This window comes from Notamacropus eugenii, chromosome 1 (assembly GCF_028372415.1).
Source record: "Notamacropus eugenii isolate mMacEug1 chromosome 1, mMacEug1.pri_v2, whole genome shotgun sequence".
Taxonomy (NCBI): domain Eukaryota; kingdom Metazoa; phylum Chordata; class Mammalia; order Diprotodontia; family Macropodidae; genus Notamacropus; species Notamacropus eugenii.
This window is the reverse complement of record NC_092872.1, coordinates 489,986,216-490,010,739: the sequence shown is the minus strand read 5'-3', so window position 1 is coordinate 490,010,739 and position 24,524 is coordinate 489,986,216. Positions and strand designations below refer to the sequence as shown.

At 43.7% G+C, this 24,524-nt stretch overlaps 1 protein-coding gene across 1 annotated transcript in view; it reads left to right on the top strand.

The window, feature by feature from the left end:
* The first annotated feature begins 2,710 nt into the window (after positions 1-2,710).
* The window catches only part of GPSM1 (G protein signaling modulator 1), a 137,873-nt gene continuing 116,059 nt past the window's right edge, over positions 2,711-24,524 (top strand). Inside the window, exon 1 of the mRNA XM_072632949.1 lies at positions 2,711-2,974. Within this exon, the coding sequence (XP_072489050.1) occupies positions 2,916-2,974 (59 nt within the window). The 5' untranslated portion in view covers positions 2,711-2,915. The remainder of the gene's footprint in view (positions 2,975-24,524) is intronic.

The following is a 24,524-nucleotide window of genomic DNA, read 5'->3' as shown; positions in this document are numbered from 1 at the left end:
GGCACTTAGGCATTTAATAAACATTTGTTAATTGATACCCTTTCAACAAAGCAGGAGTTCTTGTCCTGGGTAAGCTTCACAAAACACATCCTCAGAACAACTTCTTAAAAATAAATTCAGTGGGAGTAGGGGCAGACAGAGAGACCTCAGAAGGCACAAAAGAAACTTCACTATAGGGGAGATTACCTGATAGTGCTTTACTTGAGGAAAAAGAACTGCTTCACTATTACATGTTTTCCTAATTGTTCTCAATTATTTACTAAGCTCTATCGTTTCTTTGGCACTAAGAAACTAGAGGCTTCTAAAGTTTTGTGTCTTGGTGCAAAAGGCTAATCACCTCACCCTAGTTACACCTCTACTTCTCAATGATTTGTTCCTTTGAATGTAAAGATAGCCTTGCCACTCTGTACACTGCAGTTTGCCAGCAGTCTCAATTCTGATTTAAAAAAAAAAAAAAGCCTGGCTTTGAGCATGAAATTTTGTTATAAAAGCCAAAGCCAGATTTAGTTGTCAGGAAGAATACTTTGGATTAATATAGTACTTCACGTACAAAATTTTTACATAAATAACCCTTTCTTCTTATATCACTACATAGTAACAAAAAAGCAGGTGTAGCTACCAATCTCTAAAGTTCTTGCCTAAGCAGGGTGATTTGGCATTTACACACAGGTACTGTGACCTGTGCAGGAAGAGAGACAAGGTGCTGCCTCTTTGGTAGGAAAAGGAGCAGGAGTCCACAGAGGCATTCTGCCCTGTGGCTTGGTGACCTAGCAATAAGCTCTGTCAACTGTATAGAGGTTCCCCCACTTCTGTGGTTGCCTCCACTCGGAAAGTTCTGGCAATGTTAGACTCCAGGTACTACCCCCTCCTGTGGGGTACAGGGTTCAAGGAACTGCTGAGAACAGACTCTTGTCATATTTTGCTTGAGGACCAGAACTGAAACTCACACCCACTGGATCCTTGCTGGCTTGCTGTCTGAAGTATTGTGGCCCAAAACACTTCACAGACCTTGTGGTTGGGGAAATTAAAAATGATTTTCCAAGTCTGCTCCCTGTGCTGAAGTTGTGGAATGCAGCTAACTGGACAAGAAACCACATGCAAGGGATAGCCTTCTGTCTCCCCATCCCATTTGCCTTTGCTCTCCCCTTACGCAGGATTGAAACAATGGTGCTGGCTGCCCACATTCTGCATCATGCCAGCCAGCAGCCATGGCCCTTAGAAGCAAGGCCCTTTCTGTCTCTGGGGGGGCGGGTTTTGTAGGGGGTGTAAGAGAGTGGGAGCTGGGGGAAACAGGCAGTGAAGCACAGCTGGTTCTCATTCTCCTACCTAATTTCCTCTGCAGGAAAAACAAACCCACTCAGGCCTGAGATGTCCTCTGGTTTTTTTTTTTTCCATTCTCTGCCTTAGCTGCTGAAGCCCAGTTTCTATCAAATGTAGGAACATGCTAAGGGTGTGGCTAAGTGTGACCAAGGCCACAGGCTTAGAATGTGTTGAAGTAGCAGTAGTTCAGACAATCCAGAAGTTGGTTTGGTTTGAGTATGCATGCCTCCAAGCCTCCTCCACCCCCTCACTATTTTGCCTTCCTAATTACATATATTTGTGGCTGCTTTTCAAGTCAGTTGGATTCTTCCTAAGCATACACTGGCTTCCCGAGAAGTAGATGTAGACATCATAGCAGGGAAGGGATATTTTGAGGGCCAGAAGAATTCAAGCTGAGATTTTTAAAAATATGATGCCTCTAAAACTCTGGCCACTTGAACAATTCAATGGAAATGCTGACTCCAGCAATACAGCCTGGATGTAGGCTAAACACATTCCTCTATTTGTGTGCCACCAATCTCTTTCTGACTGTGTATGCTACTACACACTCAAGAACCCACAGGTAATGTCACCGAAGCCTTGGCAAGCAATTCCTTAGGGAACCAAAAAGCCATTTCCTCATATTGTTGTTCTTATGCATTTTTATTGCCCAGTTAGTTGTGAATCCTCCATTTTTAATGTTACAGATCAATGCTTTGGCTTTCTGTCTATGGTGGGTCTTAAAAATTCCCTTTCCCAGTGATTGGAGGGAAGCTGGTAAGAAGGTCAACCCTGGAAGCTAGTGAAATCGCTAAGTGCTATGATATAAAGGAAAGAGCATTGGACTGAGTCTCAGGAAACTTGGTTCCAAGTCCAGACTGCAAAGCTTTCCATCTCTGCGACCAAAGGCAAATCCCTTAAGATCTTCGAGACTTAGTTTCCTCATCTGTAAAATGGAGATTAATACACTCGCGCGCTCTCCCTAACTCCCAGAGTTGTTTTGAGGAAGCCTTGCTACATAAATGTGAGTTATCATTATTATGGAGACCAAGATGCCCGGGTGCCAGGCCCTCACAATTTGCTTCTTTTTACAACACCCATGGAGGCTTCCCTTTGATGAAGTTCTCAGTTCACCAGAAGCGTTCTCATTCTTGTCAGTCAGAAAAGGCTCGAAGGAATCCCTCTCCTCAGTCCCCCTGCCCTCTTCCCCCAAAGGCAAGAGACAATGCCCAAGGGGCCAGCCGGGTGTCTTCTGCTGTTGGGCAGCCCACACCAAGCGAGGGCATCGGGGGCGGCTGTCACTGGTCACCCAGAGCAGAGGCAGCTCCGTCCCCCCTTCCCCAGTGCACGGGTATGACATCACGGGCGGGGGGCGGGGGGCAGGAGGGCGAGGGAGGGGCCTGCCCCAGACTTTATTTGCCTATACATCACTTCCTAGCCGCTGCTGCCAGCGTTCTCGCTCGCTATCTGTCCGCTGGCCGGGGAGCCTGGCAGGGCGCAGCGCCCCACCAGCCCTTCTCGCTCGGACTGCCTCTCTGGGCTTCGGTCGCTTTTTCATGCTGCTGCCGCCCGCTGAGGGCTCGCACCCTGAAGGCTCTGTCTCTGCTTGGTAATTCATGGCTTGCCTGACCAGTGATGAGGTCCAGAATTCAGCCACCAAGAGACTGTATTCCAGGTAAGGACCCTCGCTGGCTTCCTGCCAGACCCTCTGCTTCCCCGCCCCCCACCCACGATCACCCAGGCCAACAGCAGCTTAGGTAGCCCCCCGGGGCACCCCCAATTCCAGCCTCAGCTGGCCAACTTTCTGTGTGTACAAGTGAGGCTCGGCAGTCCCCCCACCTAGCCTCACGCTCCCCTCCGGCCCGCCCTGCCCTACCTTGCCCTCCCAAGTGCCCGGGGCCCGAGTCTCCTCCTGGAAAAAGAAAGGTGCTTTCGCACATGTGCTTGGCTCTCCTCTGCCCCTCGGGGTGAAGGGGCGGGAGATTGGGGGACGGAAGACAAAGCCAAAGCAGGCTCGCTGGGCGGCCGCCGTGGGGCTGCAGGCTGTGTGGTGCCTGCCTGTGCTTGGCGTGCTTGTGCGGGGTGGGTCTGAACCCAGGAACCCCGCAGGCTCCCCCTCAGCCTTTGCTGCAGCGGCTGGGGAGCGGGCAGATCTGCTGGCCTGGGGCTGGCGCGCCCACTCCTGGGCTGGTGGCAGGAATGGCACCGCCCCCCCCCCCCCAGCTATTGTTGTAGCTGAGCTCGGGGGCATTGTCCCCCAGGCTTCGGCCACCCGGCGCTCTAATCCCTACACCTGCCCCCTGGACCCTCCTCGGGCCAGGCCAGACTAAGCACTCTGTCTGGACTGGGGCTCATTTTTTTTCCGACTTGCAGGAGGGAGGCGGGTTGGGAGGATCAGGGCGCGAGAGGGCAGTGGTGGGCTGAGTGGAGGTTGTCACAGATGGTAATGGCCTAGGACCCCCGCCCTGAGGATCCATGCCGTGGCGGCTGAGCTTGCCACAGCTCGCTGGCAGAGCAGGTTTGATGGCCCACTAGGAGACAAGCCTTTGTCATCCAACCGCCGTCCCTGATGGACAGCACTTCCCAGTCCACACTGAGTTTCACCCAGTCTCACTGAGGTTGCAGACCTTGGGACTGGCTGCCAAAGCAGACTCGAGGGATTCCCCAGTCTGCTTTCTCACTGGCTGCTAGTTTTTTGGCCCCTGGGAACTAAATGGATGAGATAGACAGGTATTTCAGTTCAGATGATCAAGACCACCAAAGAGCTCAAAGCAGCCCCACTTTGGAATTTTCCTCCAAGAATTGTCCAGTCTTTCCACCTCATCCCCCCAGTGCCCATCCCCACCCCCATGGTGTGGCTCTAAGGAAAAGATTTGGCCAGACATGTGGAGGGGGTGCACCCACATGACTAAGTTGGTGCCTTTGGCTGCATTATGAAGACAAATAGAAAAAAATTTAGCACTAGTGGGATTATGTATATACATAATATACTTTATTTCATGGATAATTGAGAGATGACTATGATGTGTGTGTATGTCTATATGTATGTATATATGCACATGTGTATGTGTGGTGTACTGCATTATCCAGGTTGTAATTAAGGAGACCACTTGCCATGCCACAGAAACAAGGTTTCTTCCAGAAAATTGATAGTCCCTCTACCTCCCAATAATCATGGCTGAAAATCTATGCTAACACACTAGGCCTACCACCCCACTGTATCCTATAGTGAAGCATATGGACTGTATATAAAGGACTGCGATGAAACCATCAGAGACTCAGGCCATTGTTATTACTCATAATCACCCAAACTGCAGTTTCTATAGTTAAAAAAAAAAACCAGTTATTTTGAAGATTACTTTGTTTCCAGTAATTGGTCAGAGTTGGGCAAAAGGAGGTGGACATGCTAGTTGATGAGCCAGCACAGAGCTCATGATGATAGTTTGGGGAGATTTGCAGCCTCATAGAGGTGGGGTTCAGGCCCTTAATAAGTGAAGATTATGTGACAGCAAGTCTGAGGATCTGTTTTCTTTACTATTGCATGGGGCGGGGGGCAGGCATGTTTCTTATCATAAACTGGAATAGCAGTGGGAATAGAAAGAGGGGATGAACTGACAAAGTAGACTTGAACTTGGCAACTGATTGTATGTGAACATAATAGAAGAAAGAGTCTAAGACAGCTTAAGATCTTAGATTTACAGCTTTACAGCCATCTAACTTAGAGGTTTAAAATTCCAGGCTATGAATCAGATTAAAATATGATTGTAAAATGTTTAACAAAATAAAAATATAGTATGGATGAAGTTAATTAGTGGTTTTCTAAGTCAATACGTGGCCTGTAGGGATCCATTTCTATTTGTGTTTAGTATTTGATACTACCCTCTACCTCATTTGTACAGATAAGGGAAACTGAGGCCCAAAGTTGGAAAGTAAATTGCCCACAGTTATATAGGTAATAACGAACCTAAGTTTAAATCTGCCACCTTTTCAACAGCATCAGACTACATAGTAGGAGGGAGAGGGGAAGCACTTTATCTAGAGCTAGAGGAGATTTGAGTTCAAATCTCAGCTCTGCTGTTTACTACTTGGATAACTATGGGCAAGTCATAGTACGTTCTGGACTTCATTTTTCTATCTATAAAAATGAAACAAGTTTGGCTAGATCAGGGGTTCTTAACCTGGGATCTGTGAACTTGTTTTAAAAAATATTTTAATAACTGTATTTCAGTATGGTAGTTTCCTTATAATCTTGTGAATTGTATTTTATACTTTTAAAATCAATATTCTGAGAAGGAGTCTCTGGGTTTCACCAGACTGCCAGCAAGGTCTGAGATATGGAAAAAGGTTAAGAATCTTTATATTAAATGATCCTGTGATGTCTAAGGTCTTTCTGAGTTCTGAGTACTGTGACTCATGATTTCAAGTATGGGTAATTGTGAGGATGGTCATGCCAGCAATAGAAATGAAAGAATTGGGGGGGGGGGAGGGCGGGGCTGGAATAGGGCTTGGGAAAGATTAGGAAAAGGTGACATTTCTCCATTTTTCAGGGATATACAACTGACTCATCATCACTTGGACCTAGTATAATTAGGGGTCCCAATTATGGATCTAGGCTGCATTAAATCATTCTTGGTGTTTTGTTTGGAAACCCAGTCACCAATAATGCATGTTGACAAGGCCAGGGTTAGGATCTCAATCCCATATGAGCCAAGGAACAGGGTCAAGCTAAGTGGACCATTTGGGGATTCCTTCTACAACTATGAGCACATCAGTGTCACGCTCTAATCAACTAAGTTACGCAGCCAATGAACAAGTGACAAAAGTTTTACATTTAAGAAAGTGTGCTTTTTGTCAGGAAAGATGTAACCATCAGCATTCGATAATGACTCTAGATTGGTGAAAAGGAACTCAACCACAAGCCAGAAGCCAGACATCTAAAACTCCATCTAACCAACCTTTTTTACAGATTGACAGTCCAAGGAACCAGCATCCCCACCCCCAGCTACTCTGTGACCCTGCTGCTACCTAAGCTTCAGAGGTAGAAAAGAAAGTGGAACCTTGACCATGTTTTCATGTGATTAATGTGTTATAGGTTGGGGTAAAGAGCATAATGGTAATTGCCAACATTCCTACACACAAGGGCAGGACTTTTCCAGGGATTAGCCCATTACCAAAATGAAGAAATACTCAGATAGCAGTTCCCAGCTAGAACCAGGGACAAAGAAACCCAGAATGGGTTTCATTGGGGCAAATAGACAAAAAGCACAGGTCATAGTTCAAGTTGGACCTTTGGCCATCCAGTGATCGGTGTGGTCCGGAATATCAGTGTGGTCCTACAGAAACCCAGGCTTCGTCAACATAGGGAACAAGATGAGAGGGAGGTAAGCTTCCGCCCCATCTGATCAGGAGAGAAAGGGCAAGCAGAAAATCTGCCAGAACACTGAGAAAAGCCCTGCACTCAGAGCTGGAGACCTAGATTCAGTCCTGATTTTGAGACTACTGGTTCACTATGTTACGTGACTCTGGGCACTTAACTTTCTGAGGTCTTTGTTGCCATAAATAGATAGATAGATAGACCCACAGATAGACAGATAGGTTGATAGACACACATATACATATGTGCACATGTGTGTACACACACACACATATATATATATGTACACATGTATACATCTATATGTATATATCCATATATTTTTCCAGGTTCTTCTACATACATCCATATGTATATATGTACATGCATATATATCTCTCTATCTGGGAAAGTGAGGTGGCATAGAAGATAGAGCTCCAGGCCTGAACTCCAGAAGACCTGAGTTCAAATCCAGTCTCAGACTCTTATTACCTGTGTGACCCTGGGCAAGTCACTTAACCCTGTTTGCCTCAATTTCCTCATCAGTAAAATGATCTGGAGAAGGAAATGGCAAATCACTCCAGTGTCTTTGCCAAAAACTCCAAATGGTGGTCACAAAGAGTCAGACATGACTGAACAACATATATCCATCTGTGTAATGGGCTCCCAAGACCATCGTTAAGCTTTACAGACTTTGCCCTTCTGTTCTACTACCCTGACATATGGTGTTCATATCACTACAAGGTAGTGATGCAGCATTCTGTGCTGGAGTGGCTTCTTTGTGCGTGTTTCCCCATTTGAACTGTGAATTCCCTAGATTTTATAGAACATGAACTCCTTGAAGGCAGAAATTGTGTTTTTGTCTTTGTATCTGTAGGATTTAATACAGTGTCAAGCACACAGTAGATGCTTAATAAATGCTTGATGATTGATTGGTTGAAGGTATGACCCACATTTCCTTCCCAGGGTATCTAATGTTGGCATCTTTTACTTAATAGAACAAATGGGTTACATCTCCAAAAAACTACTTGCAAGGCCAATTTTTGTCCTGAATATAAACTCAGCTTTCCATTATGAAATTAGGAATTGTTATCTTGGTAGAAAGATAGGGGGAGAATCTGGCTCCTAAGATAGCATAAAAGCACACAGCAAATATTTTCAAATCCCTTTGGAGAAGGGCAGGAAATGATAATCTTCTGATTAAATAATTAGTCTGAATACTCCAAACAAAACATAAGCCATGAATGCAAACACACTGAGGTGATTTTCTGGTGGGGCAATGAATGGCCAGTCGTTGTGGGGGAGAAGCCACAAGAACAGTCAAATGAATGGAACTTTGTTGACTAGAACGTTGCTCCCAAGCCCCCTGTCCCAGCAGGGAAAGCCCTTTTTGGTAACTCAGACCCCATCCCTCACACTTGGTCAGCCTGTTGAGAATTGATGGGAGGAGTAGCTGTAGTTGGAGCCAGGTTATGATTCTCAGATCATCAGGAAATGAACCAGTGTGGGGAGCCCATTTACTGAGCCATGTGGCTGAGCAGTCCTGAGGTATATGGCTAACAAGCAAGTCCTCATACAAGTCCTTTGGTCCAGTTCATTCAAGCTCTCTAGGCCAAGCTAACTGGAAAGTGGAGATTAAAAGTATTTCAAAGAAACAAAACAGTATTCAGAGTGATCCAGAGAAATGTCTAGAACATATTTTTCTCCATCCCAGATCACTCTTATTTCTCCTTAGGAAACACTGAGAGAAAAGTTGATGTGGGTCTGTGATCTGGGCCCCCAAGTCAGTCAGCATGGGGGTCTAGCCAAGACCAGATGAAACACTTTTGATTTCAAGGGTGAAAGGGGAGAACAGGAGAGTGATGAAACACCTAATCTTGAAAGACCAGTCATTTCTGCAGGAGCTCAGAGCCTTATTTTTTAGACTCCTAGAAAATTATGACCCAGAATCCTTCCCTCTTCCCTTTTCTCCAGGAGGAATTCATTGCAAAGTAAGACCTTGCAGATTTATAAGGCTAAGTGCAGCTAGATCATCATGAAGGTCCCAGGTGGCATACTAGACATGCTTTTTTCTGGCCTTTGGACAAGGCTACCTATCACTGGCCTTACAATCCAATATATCTCTTCTTTGGCAAGAGGCTAAAGTTGAGGAGGCAGATTGGGACTCAAAAAAAGATTCTTTTCCTTCCCCCTAGGGACAATGGGCTTTTTACATTAACTGATATGTTCTGGTTAGGGCTTTTTAGGGCAGAAAGACACAAGTTTTATCTTATCTTATCTTATCTTATCTTATCTTATCTTATCTTATCCTTGGGATACAGAGATATCTCACGTTCTAAAAACAAGTTTGGTTTTAAAGCAGCCTTACTGCATGCCCTCCTTCAGCATAAATCCCCCTCTTCTCAGCTACTTGTCCCCTGAAATATTTGCTTAGGTGCCCCAAATCTGGAATTATGCCAATAGAAGATGGTAGTCATTGTCCTCAATGGAAGAGTGAGCAACCCAGACAATAATTTAGTTTAATAGGGGTAGGGTGGGTGGAACGAGGATGCAAAAAATGGTAAAGAGGATAAGAAACTGGCACTTCTTTTCCCTATAAGGTAACATCTGAGGAGGAGAGAAAGAAAGGGAGGGGCACCCAAAAGTTGGTCTGGAGAATCTCAACACATCAGGATATTTTTGTGGCACAATGATGAAGGGCAGGTAGTCATTGGCAGTTAAGAACAGAGTGGGATATTGAGGTAAAGAGCAAAGCAGGTCTTGAAAGTTCTTAGTGAACAAGAGCCAAAGACTTGGCGGGGAGGGGTATGAATAATCTTTGGTGGTCAGGGCTGGGTGATGATTGTTGGTAGGTGATCAGACAGTAGAACAGGAGGAGTGGTGGAGCTGAGGGCTGAAGACCCTGAAGCCTAGGTAACCTTTCCTTGTATGTCAACTAGTAGAGATTTCATTGTCTGCAGGAGGTTAGTATAGGTATCCAGGTATAACCCAAACTCCTTTCAAAGGAGCTACAAAGTCTGGGAAGAAAAGACAGGAAGTGAAAAAAATCTCTCTGAATCTCTCTCTCTCTCTCTCTCTCTCTCTCTCTCTCTCTCTCTCTCTCTCTCTCCCTCTCTCTCCCTCTCTCTCCCTCTCTCCCTCTCCCCCTCCCCCTCCCCCCCCCCCCCCCTCCCTCTCTTCTTCCCCCAACCCTCAACCCCATCTCCCACATCCTTCTCCAGGGAACTGGGGAGGAGAAGCTATTCATTAATAATTTTATTAAATAATCAATTGGCAGGCAGATGAGCAGAAAGGTTGGTGTACAGGGGTAGTTCCTGCTTTTCTGTGGGACTGCTTGTACCCTTCAGCAGCCAATAGAGCAGCTGGGACCTGGCAGGTGATATGGCTGGCCCGGTGAGCAGCCAGATGGGAGCTGGCTTGATCTCCTGAGATGTTAATTTAGGGAGTTTCTGAGGGGCTTCTAGCAGGTATTCGGGTGATGAGGGTGGCACCTTGGCTTCTCTTCAGAGGGTGTAGGAGCAGGGTGTAGAAGACAAGTGTAGGAAGTAGTGCGTTGATCTCTTTTCTCGCTTCCCCCACAGCCCTATGGAAGCGATTGCTCAGCAGACAGGGGTTAGTGTCTGTCCTTAGCTGGCTGATGCTGTCTCAGACACTGGCGTTCCGCTATTCTAGCAGCCTGTGGGGACAAGGTGGCACAAACCAGGCCAGCAGGTGAGGGGGGTGAGGCTCCAAATCAGCACCAGTGGTGATGTCATTGGGAGAGATGATCAGGCTAGCCAAACTGGAGGGCCTAGGATTGCTACCTTTAGGATGTTAAGTGAGGGAAATTCTGGGTTGCTGGGTGGTATGGGGGACAAAGAGAGGGCATGAGTATAGGTGCCAGAAATGGAGCCCAACTTTGTCTCTAAGGGTATAATCACAGAAGCAGGACTTAGGCTGGCAGGGCAGGAAGTGGTAAAACTCCACCCCACCTCCAAAGAGGTGGGGGAGGGATTTCCAACCTGAACAGGGGCCCTGGAAGTAGGGCTGAGGTTTGGCTGTTCATGGCTGCTGAAGGGCTGGGAAGGCAGGGGCTCACGGAGTATCTTTGGGGCAGGGGAATGGTAGCTTCTAGGAGGCAGTCAGAAAAACAGAGGCAGTAGCATTGGAAGGCAGACTAATTCTAGCCAACCTGTGGGAAGGAAGGAGGGATGATGAGCCCTGGGCAGCCCTGGGGAAGCTTAAAGGGCTGCTTGAGGGATCACAGATACCAACAGTGAGATCTGGTGCCCTTTTAAATGTCCCAGCCACAAAAGCAGGACCTGGGGGTGAGGGTGACCAGTGGTATGGGGTATTTTCTATAGTGAACTCACCTTCATGCTCTATAGAGGCTATGACTATGGAAATGGAGGAGTGGCTGGAAGGGGGAATGTTACTTGTAAATTATCTTACCAGAAGATAAATTGGCAGGCAGATTGCCAGGGATGTGAGTGGGTAGGAGTTAGTGCCCAGCAGGTCAGTGTCACTTGTGGTACTTTGGTTTGACTTTTTCATCAGTCTATTGGGATGAATGCCAGGGCTAGATGGCCAACATTGTGACTGTCATGCTGGTAGTGCTGGAGGTAGCCAGCCTAGTGTCAGGGCAAAATGGTAAGCTTTGAGGCCCTGGCCAGTACCCCTTTTCTGGTCATTATATTAAATAGGTGCTATTGAGAGAGCCACATTCAGCCATGAAAGTGCAAGAAGAGGCCAGCTTTCTTCTGAAAGGCACAGTCACAAAATCAGAGTTGGTAAGAAGGTAAATTCTCCATGCATACTCACACCACCTTCCAGGGCTATGGAGGTATTAAGGGAAGATCCTTCCTACTGGTATTATTTAAGAAATAAATCACCAGTGGCCATTGGTGTTTGGTACACACCCAGAATGCCTCCTGCTGGAGAAGCTGCAGCTGGTAGATCACTTGAACTTAGGAGTTCTAAGCTACAACGGTCTAAAATGCTTGGGTGTCTACACTAAGCTCTGTAGCATTATGGTGAAAGAGAAGGGGTAGGGGAGGAGGAGAGGGAGAGGGGCAGAGGAGAGACATTGGTAAACAGTTCAGCAACCAGGCATGAATGTTTTTCTTGAGCATCAGTTCCTACTCAAGTGGTCACAGCACTGAGATTTAGTTCTTTCAGAGGCTTTGCTGGGACAGTGTGATAACAGTGACTGGCTTGGCAGAAGTGCAACATCTGTCCATGTATGTAATACTCCATAACCATAGTCCCCTACCTCTGCACTGAAGAAAGAGAGGTGCAGCGTCATTTTTATCCAGACTCTGGTTCTCTGTAGAGAAGGAAAGGATAGAAGCACAAAAAAATAACCTTTCCATGCCTTGTTTTCCTTGGCTGTGATAATTTCTCCACTTTTGAGTGGCATTTATTGTTTTACCTCCCCTCTCCTATCTCTCATTCCTTCATACTCTTGTTGAAACCCTGGAGACCTGGGCAGGCAGATCCAAACCTTCCCCCTGAAGGAACAGCAGCAGGAGCAGACTTCACAGGGTCACACAGAAGCTGTTGGCTTCACCATAGTGGACAGGTAGAGAGCAGGAAGGTGATCATTTGGCTTGGCAGACAACTATGGGCAAACTATGAAAGGTCTGGGTCCTGGACCCAGATATGGAGCTGGAAGGAACCTTAGAAGTTCAACCCTCTTATTTTACACATTAGAAAACTCAGATTGAGAGAAGGGAAATGACTGGATAGTGGTCATGCAGGCAATAGGTTGCAGAGCTGGGCTTTGAATGCTGGCCCTGAATCCCTTGCAGTCTTTCCACCATATCACAATACCACCTCCCTGTCATTTTAAGTAGCTTGTGGGAGCCCTTTAGAGAGGTTAGGAGCTTAGCCCCAGTGGCAGGACCCAAGGACCAGGAAGGCAGGAAGTGGTAAGCTCTTCTTGTTTCCTGTGGCTTACATGGCAGAGTAGTTTCTGCCTTTATTAACCATAACTTCCCAGAGCTCCAATCCATCTATCCGATCTAAAGAAAGAGGGGAAAATTAAGCCAAAGGGAATCAAGAATATAAAGGAAGACAGACATTTGGGGGCAGAGAGGTTGAACTGGGAAGCAGAGGCCTATTCAAGTTAGCCACACTCACCCAGGTGTCAAGGCTTCCAGCAACACTTCCCCTTCCTCAGAGATCAAAGGGAAGTGAGCATTTGTTCTATGTTCCCTGATGCTGCTGAACTATCCAAATCACAAGGATACCCCACTGGCTGAGCATCCATCATTCATTTTGTAGAAGAACAATTTCTCAGGGACCCAAAGGTCTGTCTGGGGAAAGTCAGCTTGTCAGCTAGTATTTAAGTACCTACTATGTGCCAGGCAACTGTGCTAAGCACTAGAGTACAAAGAAAAGCAAAAAACAAACACTCCCTTTTCAAAAAGACTTTATCTGGGTCTAAAAGCAGGGAAAGGAGCTGAAAGCAATAGAAAATGAGGGAGAATTTGAGCCAAGGACATAAGGCCCGGGTGCCTACTGCGCTCTCTCCATAGTCTACATTCCACTAAAATCGTCTCTGTCTTGGAGGAAGGGGCTGTGAAAGGAAGCAAAGGAGCAAGTGGTGAATATATAGGCTAGACTTTAGAGGCCTGATCTCATTGGCTGATATTGGGAAACAATAAGAAGAATAAGTATACTAAGGTACAGTCTGCCCTTAAAGGGAATGGAGTAGGGGGAAAATATGCCTTTGCCCCATCTCTAGCCCACAATGGTCTTATTTGATCTTCTGGGAATCATAAAATATAAATCCAGAACCGGAAGGAACCTCAGAGGGTTCTTTTTCAGATGAGGAATAACACAGGTAGTGACCATAAGAGGTGGCATTTCAAGCCAAGGCTTAACTTTGGAGCCAGCTTTCTTTCTATTCTATTACGCAGTCTGCCGATTATCCCTGGCCCCACCCCACACCTCCAGCCAAGACTGGGACCCCTTAGCCTGAGGCCACTATTATCAGTCATTGTGCTGGGATTGGAGGCCGTTGCCCCTCAGAGGCAATTGTGGCTTTTCCTAGTGGGAGTTCCTGGACCTTCTCTAGTGATGGGCATTCTTCAATTGGTCCTTTGTCTTGAGGGTTTGGGGAGAACGGAATGATGATTCCGGTCCTGGTTCTTTTCTCCCAGTCCTGGTGTCCTAGGCAAGGGTCGAACCAGCCTTGAAAAGAAAATCCCAAACTAGCCTGTAGTGACTAGGAGAATTCTGTTATTTTTAAAGTTTATTCTAACACTGAAATCCTATGAATCTATGGACTGGATAAGGTTTATAAGAAGTTACTATTTCTACTCCCTCCCCTCAGGGCCAAGTTCCTTGTTTCAGTCCTGAAGCCACCACAGGAAATGACTGCCAAAGGCTGGGGTTTAGCAGGCTTTGAGCTGTCCCCCAAAGACCTCTGGGAACCAGCAATACTCCAGGGACATCCCAGTTACTAAGCAACCTTTCTCCCTTGGTCTTTTCAGTCTGTGTCTATAGGAGCCCAAGACAATGACTGAAAATGAAAAATTCCATTTCTTACCCAGGGCTTGTCCACATGGAGTCAAAAAACATACTTGTTTTGCTTTGTTGAATTAACATTTTAAAAAAAGTTTTCTTCTCGTTGTTTGGGTGTCAGGATGAGAAACTCATTGTGACTTAAACTCAAGGATCTCCAAACATCCCCTCCTGGGCTAACTTAATGTCAGTTTGGGGGCTGGAGAATGGATACAATGTCTCTAGTCGGGGAATTGGGGCAGGGCAAACCCAAGCCTTGTGTGCCCCCTCAGAAGTGGGACAGCAGAACCCAAATTGCCAGGAGAAGAAATGGTGCTCTGCCTCCATTGCCTTACTCTTTGAGAAGCTTTGGTTTCTCTTACCGTGTATTCCAGCCACGCAGTTAGGATTGTGTGGAATGAGGTAGATTGTAGAAGTAGGTTGTAGGTTGTTGAGGTAGTATAACAGATTTAGAACTTAAAATCTTACCTTTTCTTTTCCTCTATCAGAACTCTTTGGCTGGTTTATCCAGTACAAACCAACAAACACATCTTGGGCACCTCTCTTATACAAGGCACTATGCTAAGGACTAGGGTACAAAAAACACTAAACAAAATAAAAACCAGTCTTTACCCTCATGGAGCTTATATTCTACTGACATGTAACATGCAAACAGGTAAGTATATATGTGATCGTTTGAGTAATACGGTAAGAATCAGGGAAACATTGTTCATTATATGGAGACATGTATACTATGTGTGTGTGTGTGTGTGTGTGTGTGTGTGACAGAGAGAGAGAGAGGCAGAGGCAGAGAGATATTAGAAAACTCATTGTGCCTTGGTATTTCCTCGTTTGTCTATTTGTGAAAGAAGGATGGAAATGCTTAGCCTTCCTACCTGGGATGGGAGAATGAGTTAAAGTCACATAGTAAGCTAGGAGTATACAAAGAATTCTTGTTTTTCCCAGAGCTTAACTAATCAGTGCTAATCGGCACCTGCTTCCCTCTTCTTAGATGACTGGAAACTCTTGCAGCCCAAGATAGGGCCCAGTGGCCAGTTTGCTAAGACTACACTTCAGAAACTCTCAGGGCACCTTTAAAAAAATCCTTAAGGGGGATCAGGAAGGACAAAATATGTTAATAGTTCCCCTATCCTAGACCCTTTCTTTTAACTAGTTTTGTGAAAGGACCTGTTTCCATCTTCTCACTTTCCAGAAGTCATTGAATCATTGATTTATAACTGAAAGGAACCTTAGAGATTATTTAATTCAAATCATTTTACAGATAAAAAAATAAGGCCCAAATAAATGAAATGTCCTCCAAGGTCACAAAATGACCTTGTTCTCCAGGGAACAGAGATGAGATTTAAATTCTGCCTCCGAATGTGGTGCTTTTTACCATATTGCCTGTGGTCTATCCTCAGGAAAGAAAGGAGGAGTAATCATATGAAGTGGAGGGAAAGACAGAAAGACAGTCACCGACAAGGAAGGAGAAGCAGTAACAGTTATAAAGACAGGGCTTTGGGCTGCCAGAGCCCCACACAAGCTGGTCACACTCACTTAGCTGTCAAGCTCTCTCTACACATCCTCCCCTTGCTCCAAAGGCCAAAGGAAGTAATTTCTTTCAAGGCTAAAGATTCCACTAATCTGCCATAGGCTATTTATAGTGTACTCAGAGCCCTCTGAAGCTCCAGCAAACACTGCATATCTAGTTAATCCCTGACTCTTCTAACCCTAACCCTCCGACTCTAAACCAGTAAGCCAACAGGGGAGCCCACTTCTTGAAGGTCAAAGACTCGATTCTTTTAGGGCAAATTTCCCACAGTACTCTGATCTGCCTAAGTAAAGTGAAATAGGAAATGGAGAATGAGTGAGACTCAGAGTCATAGAGGTGACCCTTGTGTGCTGCCTTTCCTTTTCCATAATTGTAAATAACAAATATCCTCTGAACTTCAGTGGGATTCCATGTGGGGTAAGGGTAGTTAGAGAATAGGATGAGCTGCTAGGGAAGACTTTGAAGGATAGGAGACAGGAAAAGGAATCTTCTCTGAGAACTCTCTCAAACAACCCTATGGCTAATCTCCTGTTCTCTTGTACTTTCTCTAACCAGCAGGAATTGTTTTGATGAATTTTTGACACTTTCCTAACCTCTTCCTAGACTATGACATCATAGCTATGTGGTACTAATATATTCATGAGAAATTCATAATACAAACTGTGTCCCTCCAGCTCAAGAATAACTGAACATGTACCCTGGATAAAATGCCCTTTCTCAGTGAAAGTAGCCCAGATGCCAGTCACTGTGCTCCCAGAATGTGCCCAACTTGCAGCTGACCATGATTCAGTAATGAAAAGGGAGACATTTATTCCCCTCCCTTTGTATCATGTGTCTTCTTTCCTCATTTTCTCCCTGACATCCAGGATAAAGTAAGAATTTGGTTGGTTTATTGGGATCCTGGTCTCCTCAGCTCTCAGGATGGGTTAACAAGCATGAAGAAACCATAATTAGTTAATATGTGTCCTAATTTGTCCACTTTGAATAATTCGTACCTGAAGAAAACCTAAGAAAGTAACTTAGCCACAACTCAGGGGACTTCTGTTTACTTACAGCTCTCAAAATTGTAAGACCGGTGCCTAGAGAAAAGAAACCACCTCTGAAGAGCCGGGGCAACAGACCCAAACCAAAAAAGTCACTTGAATTAAAAGTGAAAAAAAGTCATATAAATAAAAAGTCACTGATTTCAAATGACCCTTCGAAAAGATTGTCCAGAAATATTGTTATCCATTCATTCTATAACAATAACAATAGCCAACGTTGATACAGTGCTTAGTGTATGCTAAAGCACTTTACAGTTATCTCATTTGATCCACTTGTAATCTGTATTCATCAATTTCTGTTTGGTTCATCCGTCAAATACTCATATGACAAAATTACAGTTCTGTCTCTCCCCCGTTAGTCTTTTTTTCAAATGCTCTCCCTCCTCTAGTTCCTGGGTTTTCTCACATGGGTGTATTTCACAATAGTACTCAGTGTCTTTTCCTCTCCTCCCTGTCCCCCTCCCCAGCTTATTATGTTTCTTTTAGATAAGTTTTACCTTTTCAGGTCTACATTCCTGCCATAAGTCTCACTCCCACAAGCCTCAGTGATACTTATGAGATCAAATTTGCCTCCTTGCATTTGGATTTCTGGTTTGCCTTGCCTCCTCCCCATAATTTATGCATTTGTATAGAGATATCTGAGGTCGTAAGTTTTATTGCTGACTCCTATACTGTATTTTGTCTCCTACAAATTTCTGGGCATGTCTTCTAGTATTCTTTCTACATTGTAACAATTGCCTAGGGTATCTAACTTGGCAGCTTTCTTCTACTCTCTTCCTTTTCAGTTTAAAGCCCTTTTCATTAGATTTGCAATTCTCCAGAGAAAGGCATTCTTACCAATACATGTTAGGCATGCTTCATCTCTGGTCAGGAGCAGGTCATTTTTATCCAGGGGTGGAGGAGGTCACATGTGGCCTTCTAGGTCCCTGAGTGCAGCCTTTTGACTAAGTCTAAGTTTTACAGAACAAATCCTTCTATTGAGGAAATTTGTTTTGTGAAGTTTGGATTCAAAGGGCTGCACTTAAGGACCTAGAGGGCCACATGGGGGCCACAATAAATCTAAGTTACTATTCAGAAATCCAAATCCCATTTTCAGACACCATATTCTTTTAGAAAAAATGTCTTGTTCTCTTTTTTACATTATCTCCATTTCTGAATATAACCCTCTCCAGCTCCCTGACCTGACAAACATTCCCTTGTAATAAAAAAAGATGGGGGGGGGTGTTCAGTAATTCATCAAAGTTAATAATCAACACATCAAGGGAATCTGACAGTATCATCAGAGATCCACACCCATAGTTTCTCAGCTAGGTCTCCACTGAAGTGAGGGAGGAGCATTTTTTTCTCATCTCTTTTTCAGGTGTAAGTTAGGTGTATAATTATGCAGTTCAGTGTTCATTATTCTTTCCATTTAGTCTTTATGTATATTGTTTTCCTGGTTCTGCTTACTTAATTCTGCATCAGTTTATGTGTCTTCTTATGCTTCTCTGAACCTATCCAGGCTTCCTATAGCCCAGTAATGTTCTATTATATTAATATGTCCTCATTTCTTTTAGCCATTTACCAATTGATGAGCATCTACTTTGTTTCTAGTTCTTTCTTGTCATACATTGTTTTTTTTCCTATAAGTATTTTGATGCATATGGGAGTTTCATTTCTAACTTATCATATTCTTAGCAGGCTATTTACTTCCCAGATATGCCTTTTTCTTCCAAAGCCTTTCCCTTTGATCAGCAACAGTGATGAAAGCACCACCCATACCCCTAAGGTCTTTAGTTTCTTGTCCAAGACTTCATAATCTTTAGCAATGCATTCTAGATTCCTTTTGGCAGTATCATTTGTGCCCTCATGAATCACCACCAGTGGAGAGTTGCCTTGGAAAGTTGTTTGTCATGTGCTGGTTACATGCCCTGGGAATAGAGCAGACCTCTATCCTTTTCATCAGGCAGACAAATAGCTGCATCGTTGCCCCTCAGGCACTACCACTCATCTCTTCTTCCTCTGATCCTCACTGGATGATCTAATGCCTGCTGGCACATGTGGATTCATATTATCATTCCTTAGAAAACAAGTAGCTGCCCCTAAGGGTTCAGCCCCCACCTCTGTAGAAAGAGTTTCACATCTGTTCTTACGCACCAGATATTCACTGGTCTTCTTTCTGCCTTTCTCCTCCATGCCATATTTTGCCACCCTCCAACCTTTTGATATCAGGTTAAGATTTCAGTCTATTTCTTCAGATCTCTTTTCTTCTTTGTTCTCTAATTAAAGGCATTAATCCATTTTTAAAAAGCATATCTAATTCTGAGAGCCTGGAGAATGGAGAGATATTCTTCAAGATTCTACTTTCTCTTTTACGATTGAAATTAGTTTGCACTTGTAGTATAAATAACCATTACTTGGCTGCGGCAAAAAGACAATCACATACTTTGCAGGTCACTATAAAATTAGCCCTGCTCTCCATATTCTCTGTAGGTCAGACTCTCAGCCCTTTAGTATGAAGAATCTGCATTGTTCTCTAATTTGGATCTAGTATCTCCTCTTGCCCTGATACACAGCTTCTTTCTGGGCACTAGAGTGCTTCCTATTCAATGTGTTCTGGATCTGATCCCAGTGTCCACAGACCTGTATCTGTCTCCCTGTGCCAACCTGGCCTGGACAAATGACTCACTGACTTTTTCTGGAGGGAGCTCAGCTACATTGCTTCCTACCACTCTTCACTTTTTTGTGAACCTACAGCAATCACTAAGAAAATAATGGTGGTCGTGATGACAACCTTGGTATAGTATATACTGACTACAATGGATTTTCTACATCTCTTACGTATGTGAAGGGTGGCTAGGGAATCAATTCCTTCCTTCACACCTACCCCCAAATAAACTTGATTTGCTCATACCATTGCAGTCTAATCTTTCTGCTACAAAGAGAGAATTAAACTCTGAGATTGGAGGGGATTTTTCTCAAAAGGTAATGGAGGCTGCACGGGCCACTAGTGTACCACACTCCACATATCCCATTCCAAAGCCTGACTTCCTGTGATGGGGCCCTGTGACTCTGGGGAGAGTACTCAAACCTGACTCCACAGAATTAATTAGATATCTATATTAAGTTAAGGGAGCTGAGTGACTCAGTGTCTTAAAGTATTGGAAATACTCAGGAAGACATGAATTCAAATCCAGTCTCAGCAGCAAGGCGGTACAGTGGAGAGAGCACTGGGCCTGGAGGCAGGAGCCCTGAGTTCAGATTTGACCTCAGACATTTACAAGCTGTATGACTCTGGACAAGTTACTTAACTTTTTTTGCCTCAGTTTCCTCTTGATAGAATAGGGATAGTATCAGCAACTACCTCACAGAGTTGTGAGGATCAAATGAGCTATTTATAAAGTGATTAGCACAGTGCCAGGCACATAGTGGAAGCTATATAAAAGCAGATTCCATTTCCTTTCCTTTCCTTCCTTTCTGCTGAGTTTTCACACCTTTCAAAAGGGAATAATAACATCTGTCTCACAGGGTTGTTATACAAATCAAAGGAGATGGGTAAGGCAATTTGCACACCGATATTATGTATGTAAATGTTTATTATTATATTACTCTTATTTCTGGAATGTCACAAAGAATCCTAGCATCCTAATAATAGTCTGTGTCTTGTGCTCTGACGTTGTGAGGCAACTGAAAAGGAACTATGATTTCACATAGCACCCTCCTGGTTCTCATCTATGAAATAAGCTCATGGATTGAGGGCACCTGTCTCTCATCCAAACTCCTAAAGAGAGTGATCTCTAATATTTGAGATATATTGAAATTTTCCTGAGACATTGAATGTCAAGTTAAGTGGAACAGGCTCAGGCCATTGGCATAAAAAAAAGAGTGGAAGGGGCAGCTAGGTGACTCAGTGAGTAGAGCACCAGCCCTGGAGGCAGGAGCACCTGAGTTCAAATCTAGCCTCAGACACGTGACACTTACTAGCTGTGTGACCTTGAAGTCACTTAACCCTCATTGTCTCACCTCCCTCCTCTTAAAAATAAAAAAAAAAAATTAAAATTAATTTTTAAAAAAGAGTGGAAGCAAGCTCTATCTGAAAGCAGATAGTAAATAGTAGCATTCAAGATAATGACAATAACATAACCAGGATGTGAGAGTGCTCAGCATCCTAAAATAGAACCAATCCATCCACACGTTTCTAAAGCCTGAAATCATTTGTTGTATGTTGTCAGCTTACATGTTGACACCTCTGTCAATTTTAAGAATTGCTTTCCATCAGAGCTATTTACATGACTTGAAGCAATGCAAAGAGGTCTGATGGCTATGAAGAAAAAGAAAAGGAACCTTCAATGCACTTGCCTAATTAAGAAAAAGGAAAAGAGAACAGACAGTCTTCTTTTTCTTTGAATCCCTTTATGACCCCTAGAGCTGGTCACATCAAGCTCTTGTAGATTATCCTTTCCTGACACTGCCACCAGTCTGGTGGCCCTCATCTCCTCATGCTTGAATTACTGTGATAGCCTGTTGATGGGTCTGCCTACCTCAAGTCTCTCAGCATTCCAATTCATCCTTCACTCGGGTGTCAAATTGATCTTTCTAAAGTACAAGTCTCATAATTCATATCACCCCCATTCAAAAAACCGCAGTGGTCCCCTATCACATCTAGGCTCAAACTTAAAACTTTCATATTCAAAACCCTTCATAACCTGGCCCCCTCTTGCCTTTCCAGGCTCATCTTGCCCCCATGTACTCTGTGATCTAGTGACACTGGCCTCCTTGCTGTTCAGTCAGGCATTTTCTGGGCATTTTCTCCAGCTGTCCACCATGCTTGGAATTTCCTCCTTCCTCAACACTGTCTCCTGGCTTCCTTCAAGTCGTAGCTAAAACCCCCTCTGTAGGAAGATTTTCCCAATCCCCTTTCATCCTAGTGCCTTCCCTCTAAGATTCTTCCCCATTCACACTTTCTATGTCTAGTTTGTATGTAGTTGTTTGCATGTTGTCTCTTCCATTAAACCATTAGCTCACAGTGCCTGGAACATCATAGACACTTAATAAATGCTCATTGGTTGGTTACATTTTTCATCAGTACCAGCGGCTCTTTATCTAGACACACATACACAATGGTTTCCATCTACCTCTCTACCCAAAATATTCTCCTATTGCACAAACTCTGGAATTCTAGATTTGACCTCAAAAGTTTGGAGTTCACATCTTAACAGTGCTACTAACTACCTATGGAACGATGCACAATGGGTCACAACCTCCATGGATGTAATTCTCGTTATCTCTAAAATAAAACAGTTGGACAGGACAATCTGTAATATCCTTTTTTTCTTTTTAGATCACCATCTGTTGTGCACTTGAATTACAAACTTGAGAAATTGCAGACTTTAGTTGCAAACTGAGAAAGACTATAACAAACAAATGTAAATTCAGTGTGAGTTGTTTCACAACAAAGCAAGACAGAGCTGTTCTCTGTACATGTATTTAGCATGTCCCAAAAGTCTGCGTGCAGTCTTAAGCTTAAAACTTAAAAATAAGACTGTGCTCGTACTTTTGGGATACCCTCTGTAGACGTTTATATGTATGTGTATGTGCCTAGTGTATATGTGTGTATATACACTCAAGTTCTATTTCAGGAAAAGGTAGGAATAAATGCTATCTGCTGACATGATATGAATTAAGAAGTATATTTGTTAGTCACATTATTTTGAGACTGGAGAGGGTATTATTTATTTTGAGAGTGGCAGTAGCATATAGTTAGAAGTGTGGCTATACATTTTGGACCCCTAAGGAAAAATTTCAGTTCCTTAAAATTCTGATCCCTACCCTGTGTAGCAATGCTAGTCAAGGCTACTCCAGGCTATATGTGCACCTGGGCAGAGAGAAGAAAGAAGCAGCTGGACAGTGATTCTCTTCCTCACATGGCCTTCATAAGCATGTTCCCTAATATCAATTTCACTTTTCCATGCAGAACAGCCTTGTAATTCACCTGTAATAACTTTGAATACTGACTTTTATCAAATGCAATTTTAAAGGCTTTAGCGGAAATGGTTTCTTAATATCCTTTCTAGCTTTAAATTTATTATCCCATATTTATTTGCAGTTACTTTCTCTCTGGTGCTGTTCCTAATACTTAACTTAGCCAAATTGCTGGATGAGCCCTTTCGCTGCCTCCTTTCCCTGCCTCCTTTCCTTGCCATTATTTGATACAGTGCAAAGAAAAGACAGTTACCCCTTTTTGATGATGATAAGAATGAGCAAAGGAAAGAATTGAGACAGTTACTAGCTTCAACAAAGTTGCAAGCTACAAAATAAACCCACAAAAATCAACAGCATTTCTACATAAAATAACAGAATATAGGAAGCAATAATTGTAAGAGAATTTTCATTCAAAATAGCAACTAATGCATAAAATACTTGAGTGTTATCAAATTACATTCTATATCTGATAGATTCAATTACAAACTTTTTTAAAAATATATAATTTATTTATTTTTCAGTTCTTAACATTCATTTCCACAAGAATTTGAATTCAAAATTTTCTCCCCATCTCTCCCCACCCCCCACCCCATGACAGCATTCACTCCATCCACCCCTTCCTCTAGTCTGCCCTCCCTTCTATTACCTGCCCTTCCATCCCCCTTTCCCTCTATTTTCCTGTAGGGCAAAATAGATTTTTGTACTCCATTGGCTGTATAATTTAATTTCCAGTTAGATGCCAAAACAATTTTTAACATTCATTCTTAAAGCTTTGAGTTCCATATTCTCTCCCTCCCTCCCTACCCACCCTTACTGAGAAAACAAGCAGTTCAATATAGGTCATACATGTGTAACAATGCAAAGCACTTCCATAATAGTTATGTTGTAAAAGACTAACCACATTTCCCTCTGTCCTATCCTGCCTTTCATTTATTCCATTCTCTCCCTTGACCTGTCGTCTCACAATAATGTTTGCTTCTGATTATCCCTTTCTCCAATTTGCTGTTCCTTCCCTCTCTTATCCCCTTCCCCCTTGCCTTCCTGTGGGATAAAATAGATTTCCATGTCCAATTGAGTGGATATTATTCCCTTCTTAAGTCAAATCCCTTGAGAGTAAGACTCAATTATTTGCTTTCATCTTCCCTCTCTTCCCTTGCATTGTAAAGGCTCTTTCTTCTCTCCTTTATGTGAGATGATTTGCTGCATTTTGGGCAGCTAGGTGGTGCAGTGGATAGAGCACCAGTGCAGGAGTCAGGAGGACCTGAGTTCAAATCTCACCTCAGACACTTGACACTCACTAGCTGTGTGACCTTAGGCAAATCACTTAACCTCAATTGCCTCATCCTGGGCCATCTCCAGTCATCCTGATGAATATCTGGTCACTGAATTCAGATGGCTCTGGAGGAGAAGTGAGGCTGGTGACCTGTAAGCCCTCCCTCACTCAAAACAAAGTCAAGTATAAGTCATGTCATTATTTCTCTGATGGCGTGGTCTTCTTTGGCAACGAAGGATGAACACAGCATTCTACCTCTCCCTTTCTCTTATTTCTGTTACATTCCATTCAACGGTAAATTTTATTTTTTTAGGTATTCCCCCTTCATATTCAGCTCACCCTGTGCCCTTTATCTATGTATATATACATATATATATACATACATACACACACATATACACACATACGTACCTGCATATGTATTTTCCCTCTAACTATCTTAAAACTGAAAAAGGTCTCATGAGTTACAAGTAACATCTTTACATGTAGGAATGTAAATATTTCAACTTTAATGAGTTCCTTAAGACTTCTCTTTCCTGTTTACTTTTTCATGCT